Source organism: Bacillus rossius, chromosome 8, assembly GCF_032445375.1.
Source record: "Bacillus rossius redtenbacheri isolate Brsri chromosome 8, Brsri_v3, whole genome shotgun sequence".
Classification (NCBI taxonomy): Eukaryota; Metazoa; Arthropoda; class Insecta; order Phasmatodea; family Bacillidae; genus Bacillus; species Bacillus rossius.
This window is the reverse complement of record NC_086336.1, coordinates 23586607-23604408: the sequence shown is the minus strand read 5'-3', so window position 1 is coordinate 23604408 and position 17802 is coordinate 23586607. Positions and strand designations below refer to the sequence as shown.

Sequence of the window (17802 nt, the reverse complement as noted above, 5' to 3'; positions counted from 1 at the left end):
CTTATAAATTATTATCGCCCTTAAATTTAAGTTCTTTGACGAGATCGGAAGAGCTATGAACATAATCTTGTTTTTAGACAAGGAAAATTATTGTTGTAATGCAGAACACTCTTCTTTAGATTAGTAGATCCGTCGTTGTCCTCCAGCTTGTAAGCAGACTTGGCGTTTAATGTTCTATCGTGTCATTTTAAGCTCTCTCTTCGTGTAAAAGACTTGCTACATCGATCACAACTTATCATCTGGTGTAGCGGATTTTTAACAGAATCATACTTATGTTATCTACCATTCTTTCTAAAGATAAATTCCTTGCTAAAACATACACATGTATCATTTAGATACAGCTGCAGACATTGAACAAAGATCTATGTTATTAACTAAGACTAATAGCAGATGTGTACTGAGAGTTTTAAATTGGACCATTATTTAAATAGATTTTTCTTAATATTTCGTCAGAGAGAGTTAATTTAGCTCATGCAAAAACATGTTGCAAGTAGTTACAATCCTCTCCAACCGATAACATCATGTGTTGTGTTGAGGTAAATATAATTTATTTTTTGTGGGATGCAGGATGCTCACTAACGATTGCAAGAGAAGGAAGGCTTAGCAAGGTATCAAGGAGAACGAAATTCGTATTGTATAATAGTGCTTCGCAGCCATCTCAAAGTATATTATTTAACTGAGTAATTGGTTTATTTTTGTTTGAATAACACCTGATAAAATTATATTTTTAGTGATAATTTAATAGCAGAATTTCACAATTTAAATGTAACTCTGAATAAACATTTCATAACACATTAAATACAATTTTTTTCGTGCAGATATCTACTTCTCGCAAATAACCAAGCGCCAGCAGTGGTACAAAGTCTTAGGGCTCAGGACACAGACAACTGTCTGGTTAGCTGAGTGTGGTACGGGGCTGAGGCGGAGATTATGCTGGATTGGTGGCCCCAGCCGCTGGTTGTTGCCAAAGCTCTCATTCCCTCCCGATCAAAAAAAATTAGTTATCCCAATCAGTTCTGTTTCTTTAAAAGCTCTGGGATGTATTAAAAAGGATCTGGAATGTTACTCCCCCTTTAACCTAATAGGACGCATATGTGGGAGTGGAACGTGAGGATGCCTGCATAAGGTCGGAATAATCTGTATAACTTGAGATGGCGGGAGTGGACCTGACCCTGCGGGGAATGTTATTGTCCCCTGAGGTGTCGGAGCTGTTGCCGGCTCTAGTATCCGAAACATGATCTATCAGGTTCACAGAATGGGTGGAAGTATGCGAACACATAGCCTCTCCGCACCAAGTGGCAATTTTCTGCTTTCACGTGGGCACCGCTGTTTGGGACAAATCGTGGTGACTATGTTTGTATGGGTAGCCTCAGCCTCTAGTCATAGCCTCGCCTTAACTAAAGAGGAAAATGCTGGGCGTAAGCCTGCCGCAGTGCATCCTCAATTGAACGTATGGGACCATAAATGGTGATTTGGCTGAATCTACGGGCAACAGCAGATGCGTTTTAAACCCTTCTGGGGAGTTCGACTGCCGAGCCTCAGTGTCTTGGTCCCAAGGACCTCATAGTGAATGGATCAGGCCTATGGTAATGGAAACGACCAAGAATGGTGCTGGCGTGTTCGGGGTAACCCAGGCTTTAAAAAGAGCTCTTAACTGCTCTACTAGGTGCGATACGTTCCCCTAGTCCAGTGGTCGGGGTAGGTACCAAGGTAACCCCGAGGCTCTCCAGCCCACGCACGACCGGATTGTCATGTCTAGCCAGGGCTTTCTGCGGTCGCCGCCGGATGAGTCCAGGCACATTCGGGCCTTAACCGGCTGTAAATCTGCTGGGCAAAGGTAAGACAGGTCGCAGGGTAGTCTGAGGAGACGAGGACATCCAGTGGAGTAATTCTGAAGAGTGGTGGACGGCTAGCTTGTTGGCAAACAGTCTCATGCCATATAGACGCCAAGTTGTTGGTAGTACGGGAAGAATCCATGAAAGATTGTATAGTGTCCCGCCGAGGTTTCATCTGGGCCCAGGATTATGATTGGGTAAGACTCATACCAAGTGGTATTGGTGCTCCAATTGCTTGGAGAAGACTCCAAGGGTTCTCTAGCCATATGCGGAGTCGACGTGGTGAGCGACTACACATCTCTGGTACTAGCCTGGACAGCTATCAGAGGTTGTATAGGCCTCCACCGGACCACAGGTTCACTGGGTGCTTTGAGGGGTCACAGTGTGATGTGGGGGATCGGGATAGGCACCAGCAGTGCTGACAATGTCTAAGGGCAAAGGACACAGCCAACTGTCTGGTTTGCTGTGTGAGGCAGGGGGCTAAGGTGATGACTATGCTGGATTGCCCTAGTCTGGTCAAGCTGAGGCTCTAACACCTTTGTAAGCCGACTCCTAATCTACCCTTAAAGGGCGCATATTTGGGAGGACTGTTGGAGGAGGCCGACCAAAGGTTGGAACATAGCTGTGTAATTTGATAGACACTGAGGGACATTGGGGACGAACATTTTTAAGTGCGTTTAATTGGTTTTTAGGCATTTTTAAGTAATATTATTTATAAGTGATATAAAAACTGGTATTTAATAAAGCTGTAAAAAACAAAATGGGTTTATCCCTTGCGAACCCATCAGTACCCCACACATCATCATAAATTGTAACAATACTCTCGCCTGTGAGGGAAAGGTTTCCAGATTGGGTACAGCTGTGAGCCAATCAGAGCCTTCCTTTGTCCTGGTTGGCTTGAAAGTTGGCCCCTCCTCTCTCAGGTGAGAGTATTAAAAGACAGTAGAGCTTCAAAAACTTCAGCGGGAAACTGATACCCTGATTATGTAGACTGCAACGTCGACCCTAACGCCAGTGATATCTTCGCCTTCATCGCGGCTAATACTCAGAAGCATAGCAACTAAATATATTTACGATTTTTTTGTTAAAAAAATAATGCCATACTCTTAAAGGCCACCAAAATATAACCGTAATGACGTGGGTGACTCGTCCTTTTAAGAAAGGCTACATTGACAAATTTTTTTTAGGGTCCTTGCAACTATTCGAAAGGTTATTTTAAAAAACTCACAATATTCAAGACGGGTATTTAAAAGATCTTTAACGCCAATTGGACATCCAAGGAGGTATCCGTAAACAGTAAACGATTCCGACCAGGAATTTTGGAAAAATAATCGAACTTGACCCATGCTCACGAACCTTCCCGGCATTTGTCTGGAGTGATTCTGTGTAACCATGTTAAATGACCGGAAAAGGATTCAAATCCATGTCCTCCGAGATGCGAGACAAGTGCGCTACGACTGCGCCACCACTGTGACATTCACCAATCGTACATTGCGATTGAAATTTTTCAACAAAATATGTATTCTTAAATTTAACTAGTAGAACCTAGCTTCGAAACACCAATATTTAATAGAAACTCTGTTACAACTGCTCCGCTTGAATCAGTGGCTATCCGAAGTTTTAGTTTTGTGATTAAAGTTCCCTGATTTATGAGTATTTTCAACAATTTTGTAAGTGATTTTGTAAGGGATAGTTATAAAAAAATCCCATTTAAGTCAATTTATTTATCTGTCATAAATATCTCATTTACACTCATTTTACTACATCATCTCATTTTGTGTATGGTAAAAGAGAAATTTCTTCACTGTGTGAAATCACCTAGATTATGGTAAAATTGCAAGTTTATTTAAATGAGTCACGTAACAAAGCTTATAGTCAAATCTCACACTCCTTTCACTGAGTTAAATCCCTAAGTGGATAGTAAAATTGGAAACTGCTTTCCTTGCATAAAATCGCGAAGTCCATGGTAAATTTATACACTAATTTATATTAGTCAAATAACATAGAAAAATTTTCAATTTGACGCTCTTTTTACTGAGTCAAATAACTTATTTAATTGTCATATTGCACACTCATTTCACCTAATCAAATGATTAAATTCTAGTTAAATCTCCATTTTTTTAAAAGTCCTATCGTGTTTCTCGTCTAGTCGTCTACAAATACGGAGACACAAAACAATATTTGTAAAGGGTTTTGAGGAGAAACCCACTCCAGCGTTTTTCTGGAGAAGTTTTAATGGACAGCGGAAGAAAAATATTCAATATATCCCAAATGAGTTCCCAGTTGAATATCCAACAATACAACTCCAGTGTGCAACAAGTCATACATTACTCAAGTTCAGTTTGGGTGCTTAAGGTAGTTTTATGCTCAGAGCATTGCAGCTGATTAGCAGACTGTAGGAGACAAAGTTTTCCGGAAACTTCTTACATTTCCCAGCAAACCATTTTATAATACACGTTTTTATCTGAGCGACATGTTTTTACTGTTTAGTATTACACAAGGTGTATATAAATATAAATATATATATATATATATATATATATATAATTGGTCTCTCATTCACTGAGATACTTATTTTTTTATCGAAAGCAATCGTAAAATTAAACTAAACCAAAATGAAAATACATTTGAAACTACGTAGCGTTTAATGACGTCGTCGTAATATATCACTTATAACATTTATATCAGAATGGTCTTGAATATCCTGCTGATGGCCGAACCGAGAGTTGGTTATATTTTTGAGTTGTAAAAACGTGACTTCTGCTTTATTTCCTTATTATTGGCTGTAAATTTAAATGTTATGTTTTGATTCAGTCTCAAAAATCACCGTGGTCATTAAACAAATTTAGTGTCCGGGGTGATAAGACCTTTTTTTCCTGTAATAAATGACTGCAAACTTTTCATCAAGTCTAGCTGCGTTTAAAACGTCCATACTTGAAGAAAGTTTATGGTTTGGCTTGCTGGTTCGTAGACGACATTTGAACTAGCATGCCCTCCAGCCAATCGGGCAAGAGAATTTGTCGAACGGCATCTATAATATAATCGGTTGTGTTGAGGGAACATCCATCCGATAAGTTTTTTTTAGACCAGTGTTGTTCATTTTATAACATTTGCCAAATTCCATCAATAAATATCCAGTTTACTAACCTACGTATGTTTTATTCCTGTTGAATATGTGTAAGTCACCAATGTTTCTAGGAAGATTTTATGTTTGACTACAATTTAACTCCTCCTTTACCAATAGGATTTGTCTGACTATGGTAGTACCCAGGTCTGCATAGTACACAACTTCTAGTATTTTTGCGTTTTTAATAGATAGTTTTTAGTTGGATAAGATATTATATAGATAAAAACTAATTATTTAAATGAAAGAAAGCATTCCATTAAAAAGTAAATTAACAAATATATAATTTAAAAAGTGTAGAAGTTATAAGTATGCAATAACTATTTTCTTAACAAAAAATATTTTGGAAATAAAATACAACTGTTTGTAAACAGTTCGTTTGTTTTAAGCTCACATTCTTGTTAGGATGGTCTTCTACATTTTCTTTGTAATCTTTTGAGTTGTGTTATATTTAACTTTCAAACCTTTCGAAGGACCAACGAGGAACGCGATTCATCTATTCATCTTTAGGTTGGCAAGAATTCTGAACTTACTAACTACTTATTTCTACTTATTATCATTCATCTATCTCAACCCCATTAGTTGTATTTTTCTTTGACCTCATGCCCACTCTGTAAGCATACTATTTAATTATTTATGGATATATGCAACGAATGGTGAATATTGTAAATTGTTCAATGTTCCGTTACATAGGTAAAAAGTAGTAGCTGTATATTAGTACACGTAAAAAAAAGTGAAACTTCTTTCGCAAATCAAACCTTGACTCGTAAGTACATCGTAAGGAGTAAAACAGTGGAGAGAGAGAGAGAGAGAGAGAGAGAGAGAGAGAGACAAAATACAATTTTCTAAAAACGATTTATTAACATTAAATATTACTGACTGTAGAACTACTGTCAACATAAAGAAAAAAGGGGCTTGTAGCTCAGTTCACATGAGATATGCCTAGCTGAAACTTCTTTTGAAATTAAAATCTGGACTCGTAAGTAAATTTTAAGCGGTTAAACGGAGGCGAGAGAGGAAGAAATAAAGACAATTTGCAAAATAAAAATGAATTATAAAAAATAAATTTCACTTCAAAATGAATGGTCAGGATTTAAATAATTACTGATAAAACAATAAAGATTAATTAACAAGAAATATTACTCAATACGTAGCAATATGTAGCACTTATCAGTGCTACCCAGAGATCAGGGCAGAGAAAGGTGACTGTGTGCCTAGTGCGCACAGGCGATAACATTATAGCTGCGACGGTATTGTATTTGGTGACGACCGACCAGCCTAGTAACATCCGGGGAGATAGCTCCCCTGCAGCTTAGCCCGATCCCGGCTAACTAAGTCCCGGGGGAAGGTCAGTGGGTGTTCTAGGTGTGAGGCAACAATGAGCGACGAGACGAGCAACTTGACAGACCACTAAGCGAGTGATAGTGAACAAAATGGCTGGACCCCCGTCACGACCAAGCGTGCTAAACGCACAATGTAGAGGTGTCCGGAACCGACTCCGACAGCGATGTGGGCCTTGCCCCAACCCAACAGCCACCTGCGGCCACGACCAAGGCCCTGAAAGTGATGCCCCTGTTTGTCTTCTTATACCAGGGGCATTATTACCCAAGGGTGTACAACGCACTGCAGCAGGCTCTGGCACAGACGTTCACCTGCCAGAACCACGTCCGGGATGAGATCCAGGTTAACACTGCGACCATTTTCGAGTACTACAGGGCATCAAAGCTCAGCACTCCGTATTTCTTCAGCAGGAAAAGTGCCCCAGAAGTTTGTGCTACATGGTGTCCACCACCACCCCCCAGCTGACTTCCTCCAGGAGAAGTTTGCCACCCAAAACCTGCCGGTCCAGAACCACTGATTCCTGGAGAACTGGCAAAGACGAGAGATGTGCGAAGAACTTCTCATAGAGGTGCCTCAGACATGCAAATCTGAGTGCATCTGCGTCCTGCGCGAGTTCGCCGGCATGCTACTGCATGTCGACGACTATAGCCGGTATAACCACATCGATAAAGCCTGTTGTACTGTCCCAGTGCGTCGGTGGTGCAGTGGCTTACACCGAGCACCGACTGCCTAAATGGGGGTAACCCAGAGTTTAATAAGTGCGCGCACAGCAGTACTGCGCTTACTTCCGAGGATGTGCCCCGTACAAAAAAGAGACACGCATGGACCTACATGCCCCCCCCCCCCCTAAAAGACCACAAACTGTGGGAGCAACAGGCTCGTCACACCCTGCGGGCGAACAGGCCGGCCTACCGAGGCAATACCCCTGTCCCCCCCTCGATGTAATTACCCTCAGCCAAACAGCTTTTAACAGTAATTGGCACAAGCTAGTGGCAACAGGTTTACGCTACTGCAGCACCACTTTGAACTCAGCTGCAATAAGCTGGACTACCTAGTACTGACGAATAACCACTGGCTACACAAGCAGAAGCAGTCCCAGCTCAGGGCCTCTAAAAAGCACCCAACAGGCCACAAAATTGGCCAGGGCAAACCCCAGCAGCCTGGCCGGGAACAGCTGCTGGTAACCAAGTTTACCCCTAGCAACCCCGGCGAAGTAAACGCCCCCACCCAATCAGCCACAGGCAGCGCCGGCATCTGTGAACAGCATGGTAGTTTATATGGCCCCAGTGCTGCCAACTGCCCCGCCCGCGCTCAGGAGCAGCCCTCCCTGCAACCAGACCGCGGACTTTCAACAGTGACTCAAATCTGGCAGCGTTCATTGTCTCCATGTTACAGCTGATGGTTATATGGTGTGACCAATCAGTTCCCCTTGTAAAGATAGTCCAGGCAATTATGGGCTTCGTCCAATCAATGGCAGTGCCTAAAACGGCCCCAAGTTGCGCAACAACCCCAGCCGATGGATTAAGTTACATTCGCTCCTATTATGGAATGCACGCGGAATTAAACATGAACTATCGGAATTCATTTATCACCTAGAAAAATACAAAATTAAAATAGCTGCGATAAGTGAGACGCATTTGCGGCTGGACGACCAGCACATTATATTAAATTACGTAATATATACTTGCGACAGAAACAACAGAGGCGGAGGAGTAGCTGTGGCAGTTCATCGCATTATGCCAGCATGCCAGCTACCCGATTGTACATAATTTAGAAGTTTTTGGGATTAATTTTAATATAAACCGAACAAATATTAAATTTATTTTAATGTGTGCTCCACCAGGAGGTCCCTATGTGTGGCTGATCTGGATGACCTGTAAGGGGCAGCCCCGAGAATCTTAGCTGTAGGCGACATAAATGCAAAACACCTAGAGTGAAATTGTAAGCGCAGCCCAGCAAATGGTAGGTAACTGTATACCCAATAACTAAATAAAAATTATCATGACCTTGCAAAATAACCTTCCTTATATACTAGATATTGTTATAAATATGCGTGTATAACGGGATTAGAACTCGAGGTTGTACACGACATGTCGTCTGACCATTTCCCTATTTATATAATGTATGGTATTTTTGCATCCCACATTAAAGTGACCCTATTTTTCCCTGTCTGTGCAGGTTTTACCTGGGTCCATCTTATACAGTTTAAGTCTATAATAGTCAGTAATGGGAGTAAGCCATGGCGCAAATCGTTTTCATGGCTGGCCAATCCCCTCCTAGCACATGATGCATGCTACCTCTCCTGCATGGTTTAAACCCTGCATGATTAGAGCGTAAAGGCTTCGGCCTCAGACGTACTTAGTCTCCTCCTTATCCCAGACCCTTCCTAATACACACAGGTATAGTTAGGTTAGAAAAAAATCGTTTCACAATGATTCACGAAAACGTTCCATTAAAATTCGGCCTTAAATATTACTCCCATCGTACCCAAAGAAGTTTCACTTCACAAACAGTCCATGTTACTGTTTCTTCAACAATTCTTCCATTTTTAACTTGCAGAATCTCTGAAAGAAATACGAAATTCATAACAGATAGCATTATATTTGTGAAAAATTCAGGGACTGTCTCAACAGTGCTCTCTACGCTGCTGGTTGAACAAATAGGAACGCGATTACGCAGGTAGCAAATCAAAAATTTAAGAAATCCACAGCTGACTGTATACTAGGATACTTAATATATTTGCTGAAATCAGCGCATGTGCACACACTCTGTATTAATATTTCATTCATATATCTCTCTTGTTTTTCTTTTTTTTATGCGGGCGAAGAATTATCGTACTAAGAGGAGAATGATAAATGAAACCAGCAACATTTATAGCATAGAATTTTATTTATATATTTTTAGAAAAGAACTTTTTTTTGTCTTTTTGGCATCAAAATAGTTTCATTACTATCTTAAACGAAAACATTGAATTATATTTCGGTCTCTAAATATTACTCTTATTGCACCCATGAAGTTTCACTTACAAATAAAGTCTGTATTAGTGGTGTGGCTAAATACCGTAGTTGGCTACCTCTTAGTAAGTACCTTTAATCCTCTCTGAAAAGGTAGGTGAATTCTGTGAATAATCTATAAGAGTTTTAGAAATAGGCCAAGATCAATAAATTTCTTCTTAGCTTAGCTTAGCATAGCAGCGCAGAAACAAAGTCTTGGCAAATGTTACGCGTAGTAATTTTTAAAATTTAGGTAATCACATCATCTGCCACAAATAAGCTTGCGGGCAGGCGTACTTACATAGCTACAAAATATTAGTCAAGCCTCGGTTTTATGAAGCACGCTTAAAGGGGGAATAGACCACAACATCTTGGAATATTACATTTTTTTGTTATAATTATTCATTATTATACATTATATACAATAAATTTCACTATTATCCCAATTTTTGGCATTTCAAGACATAAATCCTACATTTTTAGTTTTGATATATACTTATCTTTATATATATATTTCTTGTGTGCGTGTGTATGTCACTGAACTCCTCCTAGACGGCTGGACCGATTTTGATGAAATTTTGTGTGTGAGTTCACGGGGATTCGAGGATGGTTTAGATTCACAATTGGATATTTTATCTCGATTCTGAGTTAAGAAAAACTAAAAAAAAAACACGCTTTAAAAGCAAAAATTGCCACGCATTATTAGAAGCCATTAAGTTTTGCTATTGTAAGGAACTAAGTAGAGAGTAAGAAAAAAATAAAGATCCTGACAGTTTATAGTGTCGCCATATTTGTTTCAATTTTCAATACCCTTTTTGTATATTACAATTTAAATTGCAGAAAAAAATCATGTTTCATAGCCACACAAATAGTGAGTGTGTGTCATTTCTCTATGTCCACGAGGTCTCGCCGCGTCAATTTTCTCCTTGGAGCGAACCCGTCCGCTTAATTAAATAAACAGCTTTTATCGTTGAATGATTTCATTATTTATTTAATGAAAATATGCTCTCATAAAAAAATTAGTTAGATAGACATTCAATAGGTGTCTTTCTCTCACTCTCTCTCTCTCTGAAATGTATGTAGCTTGCTCGCGGGTCAGTAATACAGACAATCTTTACATTCTAGCTCGAGACGGAAAAAACAGTAAATGTGGTTTACAAAAACATTTTATGAAGTGTCTTCCCGTCATTACATTTGAAAGTAGAAACATATTTACTCAAAATTTAGGTAGTAACATATTTTTATTGCAAAGACTGAAATAGAGGTGAGAAAAATTATCATTTGTGAACATAAGAAAACTACTACAACTGTATCAACTGTTATATTATAATGTTTAAATTTCTAAATGGTGCAAGATAATATATAATTCCATGCGGAAAAAGTCGTGGGTAGCAGATACGTATAGTTATAGGTGTGGGGCTATTCATGCTGATTTTTCATATACTGCATGGATGCGAACATGTAAGAATAATCTATCTATCTTACTATAATAAAACAGTACTTTTTCTGTCTGTTTGTACGCGTTTTGATGAAATTTTGTGTGTGAGTTCACGGGGATTCGAGGATGGTTTAGATTCACAATTGGATATTTTATCTCGATTCTGAGTTAAGAAAAACTAAAAATACACGCTTTAAAAGCAAAAAAAACTAAGCATTGTTGATAATTAGCCTCCATGGCAACGGGCTTTTGCATTGTTGTTGCCTTCTGCGTAACCATGGGAAAGGTTTTTGGTAACGGCAGTGGCGTGCCCAAGAGGAGGGGTATGTATAATGAGAAGATACAAAATGTCCAGCGTAGAAATACTTACCGCCATATATATATCTCACAAAAAGTACATTTGGGCAGGACAATGTCTGTCGGGTCCGCTAGAAAGATATATAGAGAGATAGAGATATAAATAGAAAGATAGAGTTATAGAGATATACATAGAGAGATAGAGAATTAGAGAGATAAAGAGAGATGCTTAGTATACGTTTAAAAAATTACAAAAAAAAATTGATTGAGGCATTGCAACGCATGCCGGGTATTATCTAGTATATATATATAAATACATATATATATATATATATATATATGGGATTTGGACCACCGCCTAAGTTGGACCATGGAATTTTCCGCTCCACTGTTAATACAACTGTCTGTGTGGCCAGTACGTGACCGTTCCGAAGGTCTAGTGTCTGGCGCCACTGGTCCGTGTGCAGTGAAGTTTCATGTGTTCTCGTTCAAGTTGGTGTAAATGTTGTGTGACAGTTCATAGTGATTTACAAAACCACTTGGTAGGCAAACAAATTAAACATAGTGTTATTGAAAACTACATTATGTAGGCTACACATTCAGCAGGATGGTAAATAATAATAATCTTTACTAAATTATGTCATGTGTATAAAAAAAAAGTCTGATGTTGCCGATGTTGGACCATTTGAGGTTTCCGGAATTGGACTGGTCCAACTTAGGAAATGTATGATAAAAATTGTCTTGCCAATAACTGCAGTCTGTTCTCCGGGCCGCAACCAGGATTTTGTTTGAAATAAAGGGGGGGGGGGGTCCATTCCCCTGGGGCATTTTGGATTCAAGCATTAAATTTGGGAAATTAAGGCTATTTTTGAGTCAAATATTAAATATACAGTTGTAAAAATTGTAATATTTTTAAGAATGATTTTTGATGGTTTACTTAAACTTATGTTTCATAAAATATTTTAAGTGGGAGCTGTTGGACGCCCAAAATACCCCTTTGGCTACAGGTCTGCTGTTCTTGCACTCAATTTAGCCTACATTTTGAGGTTCCTTGTTTGCAGGGAATTTTTTATGGCTAAGCGAGGGCGATACGGCGATTGCACAGAAGTAGAATTGAAGTTAGCTATTGCAGCTTACATGAATGGAGACTATGGACTGAATGAATGTGCTCGTGTGTATGTAGTACCAAAGGCGACAATCAAGCGTCATGCTGACAGTAAAAATGTCTACGCAAATGAGGTAAAGTCGTTTGGGAGTCGAGCAACATTCTCAAAGAATATGGAGGATTAACTAGCCTCGTACATTCTAAAATTTGAAGAGATGTTCGGGTAAACCATAAAGGATATCAAGCGATTAACTTTCGACATAGCAGAGAGGCACTCTGTTCCACACTCTTTCAATTCAAAAACACAAATGGCAGGAAAGAAATGGTTTTATGTTTTCATGCGTCGTAATCCCCATTTGTTCTTACGTCAACCGGAGGCTACCTCCATGGCCAGTGCCAGAGGTTTCAACAAAGAAAATGTTGATCATTTCTTTGAACTCTTAGAGAAGACTGTGGATGAGAAGAATATTACAGCTAGCAGCATCTACAATGTAGATGAGTCGGGATTCACGACTGTGCAAAAGAAGCCTCAAAATGTCTTAGCTCGCAAAGAAAAGCATCAAGTAGGTGCAATAGCAAGCGGAGAGCGAGGAATAAACACAACAATGGTGTGTTGTGTCAATGCAGCAGGGGACTATGTCCCACCAATGCTGATATTTAAGAGGAAGAGAAAACCTCAAGAACTCGCCATTGGAGCGCCAGCAGGAAGCCAAATTGAGATATCTGATACAGGTTACATAAATTCGGAACTTTTTGTACTCAGTAAAAATCTTGCAGCGCTTGATTTTTGTAGAGAAAATGCAATAATTATGTTGCAAATGCCAGGGCATACCACACATAGACTTAAACCATTGGATGTGGCATTTTTTAAGCCACTGGAGACATATTTTACTCAGGCTCAAGAAACATGGTTATGGCAAAATGTTGGTCACACCATCTCAATGTTTCAGATTGCTGGTTTGTTTAATGCAGCATATGGACGTGCAGCAACAGTCGGGACTGCCCAAAGTGCTTTTCGTGCAACAGGTGTTTGGCCTGTAAATAGGCACATATTTCAAGACCATCACTTCACTGCTTCAGAAGCTGTAGGCCTATGTAGGCCTATTGTCAACGATATGCCTTTGACTGAAAATAAAGAACCGGAACAATCACTATCAAACCTAAGAACACCTTGTGAACTAGACTCTCAAGACAATGATGCAAATGAAATTGAGGCTTGTAGCAATCATAAGTCTTTAAACAACAGTCGCCGTACATTCCGCCACCATCTGAAGGATGTGTCTCCTCTCGGGAAAATGAATGAATGCTCTACATCGAAATTCCGGCCTAGTCGACAAGCTCAAAAAGCAGAACTTCTAACCAGCAGCCCCTATAAAAGAAGACTTGAATTATCTCAATCTGGAAGGAAGAAACGACTTTCATTTGGGAAGAAATCTAAGCAAGTACAGTCTACACCTAGACTGGTATTGCATCATGTGTGACGTGGTTGTTCAGGATGACATGATCCAGTGTCTAGACTGCCGTACGTAGGTACATTCAAAATGTGCCGATGTCAAACACCACATTAAGAATTTTTTCTGTGTAATGTGTTTATAGACATTTTTGTTAGTAAGGTTTCTATACAAGGATAAGTATATATCACTGCGACAAGTGTTCAAGTATTCAGAAATATTTTTTACTTATTAAGTTTAATATTTTACACAAATAACATTAATAATTTAAAGTTTAAAAGGAGACTTCTATAGTTGCTTATATGTAATATCATGAAAGGCGAAACCAAATTGTAATTAATATGTCCACTGAAGATGTTAAACAGTAGGTCCATTTTAAAACACCTGGTCCAATTAATGAAACCTAAAGTCCAATTTAAGAAACTTTCCTAATTTGGACCATTTGCAACAGTGCAGAACAACCTTTATATTTTTGTTTATCGCAATTCTTTTTTTGCGATTCAGGTAACTGAATTACACAGACAAATAGTCAAAACTGTCCAATATAGGCTACCTTCCCCTATATATATATATATATATATATATTAAAATTAAAAAAAAAATTAAAAAATTAAAAATTATCCATTCCGTTATATATATATATATATATATATATATATACATATAGGGATAGATAATTTTTAATTTTTTTGACTAATGGAAAAGAATCAGCATCTTTGTACTTTAGCTTGGAACATATATGTACATAATATAAATATTAAGTCAACAACTTAATGTAACTTTATTCCAAGGTATACAAACAGCCGGCTCTATTAATTACGGATTTAGCTAATTTCCAACGAAATGGCGAATATTATCTCGTGTGGGGGAAAAAATCTTTTATGCGTTTGAAACTGGGTTTTGTGTTGTTCATTCATTAATGAAGAATCAAAACTTCTAGTCTGCCCTAGTCACACTTTACCCATATCTCTCCGTGATATAAACCCAGACTGATATCATCGTCATCATCATAATCAGTCAGGATTCAGAATAAGCGCGTCATTTTAACTAACGAAAGTTGCAAGCATAGTTGTATTAACCACAGAGAGTTCGGTCACATAGCCGCTAAAAGTGCGTGCGACGGGAAAAAGTCCCATTCGTGTCGATACTGGTTTAGAAGGCCTGGAGTCACCGGGTTCAACTTTCTCCGGGCCACCAGCCGCGATCGTTTTGGTCATCCGCTGTTGGATAACGACGATTACCTAATCAGCGTGTTACAGCGTGATTGGCCGCCTCCGCCTCTAGAGACTACGTCGTTGCGATTGTACACATATTGTGACCAAACATGATGTGATATATTTATTTTTATAATTATTATAGTGATTCTTTCTATCCTTACACAATAACCTATTACCTTTGTCTTTATATTATGCTACAGTAGTGAACTTTACATTGTAACATTTTCCAAGATTATCTAACGTAATTTTTATTTTTACAATTTTATTAAACATTAAAGTTTTTGGACATTTTCCGAATATTAAATCATTATCTCGTTTTTGGTGTCTTCACATTTAATGTTCTTTCTAATGTTTTTCTTTATACGTACTTTCCCTTTTTGTTTCTATCTGGTTTTATATTCATTTTTGTATGTAAATAGTGACAGCCTGTTTTAGACAATGTCTGTTAGCTTGGACTGCAAAATTATCAGACTTAAAGTAAGATGAGCATTAAATTTTAGATGATTAAATGAAAGTTAAAAAAAAATGTTAGTTAGTGCCATAATATCCCTAAATTTGTTTATTTTGTTTGAAGTGTTTAAAGATCCATGCAAAATCAAAAAATTCATCATTCGGCACTTAACCAAACTTTACTTCTTGAAGGCCATTTAACGTATTTTTTTTATTACCAATAAAATACTATTTACAAGGTAATATCTAAAAATCTTGAATGCGAATAAATCCATGATACTTCGTTGTATACTCTTTATATCCACTTTACTTATTTACAGTGTAGGAATGATTATTTGTAAACCAAATTAATGTTTTACATTCTCTATCATTTAAATTTGGTTTACGTCAAATAGTGAATATCCTAAAAAAAATTATAGTAATAATAAAGCCAGTTTAAAAGTTATGCTAGTTTTATACTTTCCACATTAATTTTCAACAGACTTAATTTTGTTAAAAAAAGAAATTATATTTAAGAAATAAATCTTGAATACTCATTTACGCCAAAAATTAAATAACTTCTCTGGTAATATTTTCTTGACGTCCTTAACTTGTTTTGCCTATTGCTCCCTCCTTCCCTTTAACTTACGTTAAACAAGGCAGCAAAATATTTTGTCTAAATTATTTTCAGTCTGTTCTTTTAAAAAGAATAAAATTAATAAATAAAATAAAAATTGTCATTCGACTTACATGAGTACGTGATAACATAGGTTTCTAGTTAAGGAAGCTTATATAACATAGACCATGTGTTTGAATAATTATTAAAATTTCAGAAGATTATTTATTTGAACGTTTTGATGTACTTACATTTTTACGTAAAGAATTATTGTGAATTAATTTTAATTATAATGAGTTTGTAGATTATTAGAAAATTCGAAAAATCTTATAGACACAAAGAAATTCTTTAGAAAAGTATCTTCAGAAATAGTTACTTACCGTGTCTGCGAATTCAGTCAGTTTGGAAATGTAGTACCACCAACATAAATTCGCCATCTAGAAAATAATAACTTCAATATTAATAGGAATTGCATACTCTGTCTTAAAATTGTCTAATTATTTTAATTATAGTTTTATATAGCTAACAAATTTTTTTCGGATAGGTAAATACATAAATATATTTATTTAACGCAACTGCTTATAACTTTTTAAGTTAAAGCATTCTATAAATTTTAAAAATGGTATCAAAATGTCATTTTAACCATATGATTTAATATAACAGATTAAACAGATATTTAAACTCACATATAAAACTGAATAATATTGTTAGAGGGTTTCCAATTCTGTTTTTTTTAATAATAATATTGGCTGTTAAAAAACTTTATATTGATATTTAACTTCAAAAATATATTCTGTTCAATTATAAGCTATTATTTTATGCTTATCGTTTTAAAATAAAGGGCAATTTATTGTCTAACTGTATTTTATTCAGTGAATTAAAATATGTTTATCTTTAAATTCCTTTAAATACTTCTAAGCACACTGATATTCTTAATTTAAGACATAAATAAAATTAATTTTCTTGCATGAATTATTAATGGCATTTTTTATCAGAATAAAAATATGATTTTGTGTAAAATTATGTTTCGAAAATGAAAAATTATAAGAGAAAATGTTAATTAAATGCAATATAGTTAACTGGACATACATTGCCAAAGAAATCCATTTTCTCACAGAACGATATAAACCTTTATTTGTAAATTATTTAAATACATTAAAAACATATTTTTATATTATTTTCATTTTTACTTTTAAAAATTCTTTATGTTAATGTCCTTTTTTGTCATGAAATATTTTTCGCCCTACAAAAGCACTGTGAGAAATACTGCACACCAATGCTAAAAATCGTTAACTGAAGATGTTTTTACAAAGATGCCAATATTTATTTTTGAAATGCACAATTCTGTCTTCAAAGTTTTATGAAACCAAAAAAAGAAGTGCGTTTTCTATAGCACTTTTACATAAACTATTTTTGACGGTTTTATTTCAGTATACTTCTTCTACCTATAAGGAAAAAAACCAAACTTAAAATTAAATCTTTAAATACAACTTAAATTACCATGGAGCTTATAATTGTCCACGACTTTTAATGAAAATAATTTAAAATTTACAAATTATATTTTTGTTTGACAAATATTTGATGTATGGACGTGTCGTTGACCATTGGTTTCAATATACAATTAATTGACTCGTTTATTACATCCGTCATACTTTTTCCAAGTCACCTACTACAGTCTTCTGATTTAAATATTTGATCATGCCTTCACAACTGCATAGTAAAGTAAGCAATGCAAAGTTAAAAATAGTAGTCATTCAGTGAAAAAGGTAATAGCATCCTTACCCTTATCGCTTTAGGATTATGAGAGTAGTCAACAGGTTGGCATTTGAAACTGTAGTCGAACCACCAACCGCTCATCAGGTGCTGTCAACAACAAAAATAAAATCAAAACATTTAAATCAACATTCATCATTCAAGCATTTCTAACGTAGAAAAAAAATTATCAGCCATCAATTT

At 36.8% G+C, this 17802-nt stretch overlaps 1 protein-coding gene across 1 annotated transcript in view; it reads right to left on the bottom strand.

The window, feature by feature from the left end:
- The window catches only part of LOC134535587 (very long chain fatty acid elongase AAEL008004-like), a 274418-nt gene that overhangs the window by 77891 nt on the left and 178725 nt on the right, over positions 1–17802 (bottom strand). The window contains exons 4-5 of the mRNA XM_063374800.1: positions 17629–17709; positions 16227–16283 (exon numbers count right to left, since the gene is read on the bottom strand). Of these exons, the coding sequence (XP_063230870.1) occupies positions 16227–16283; positions 17629–17709 (138 nt within the window). The remainder of the gene's footprint in view (positions 1–16226; positions 16284–17628; positions 17710–17802) is intronic.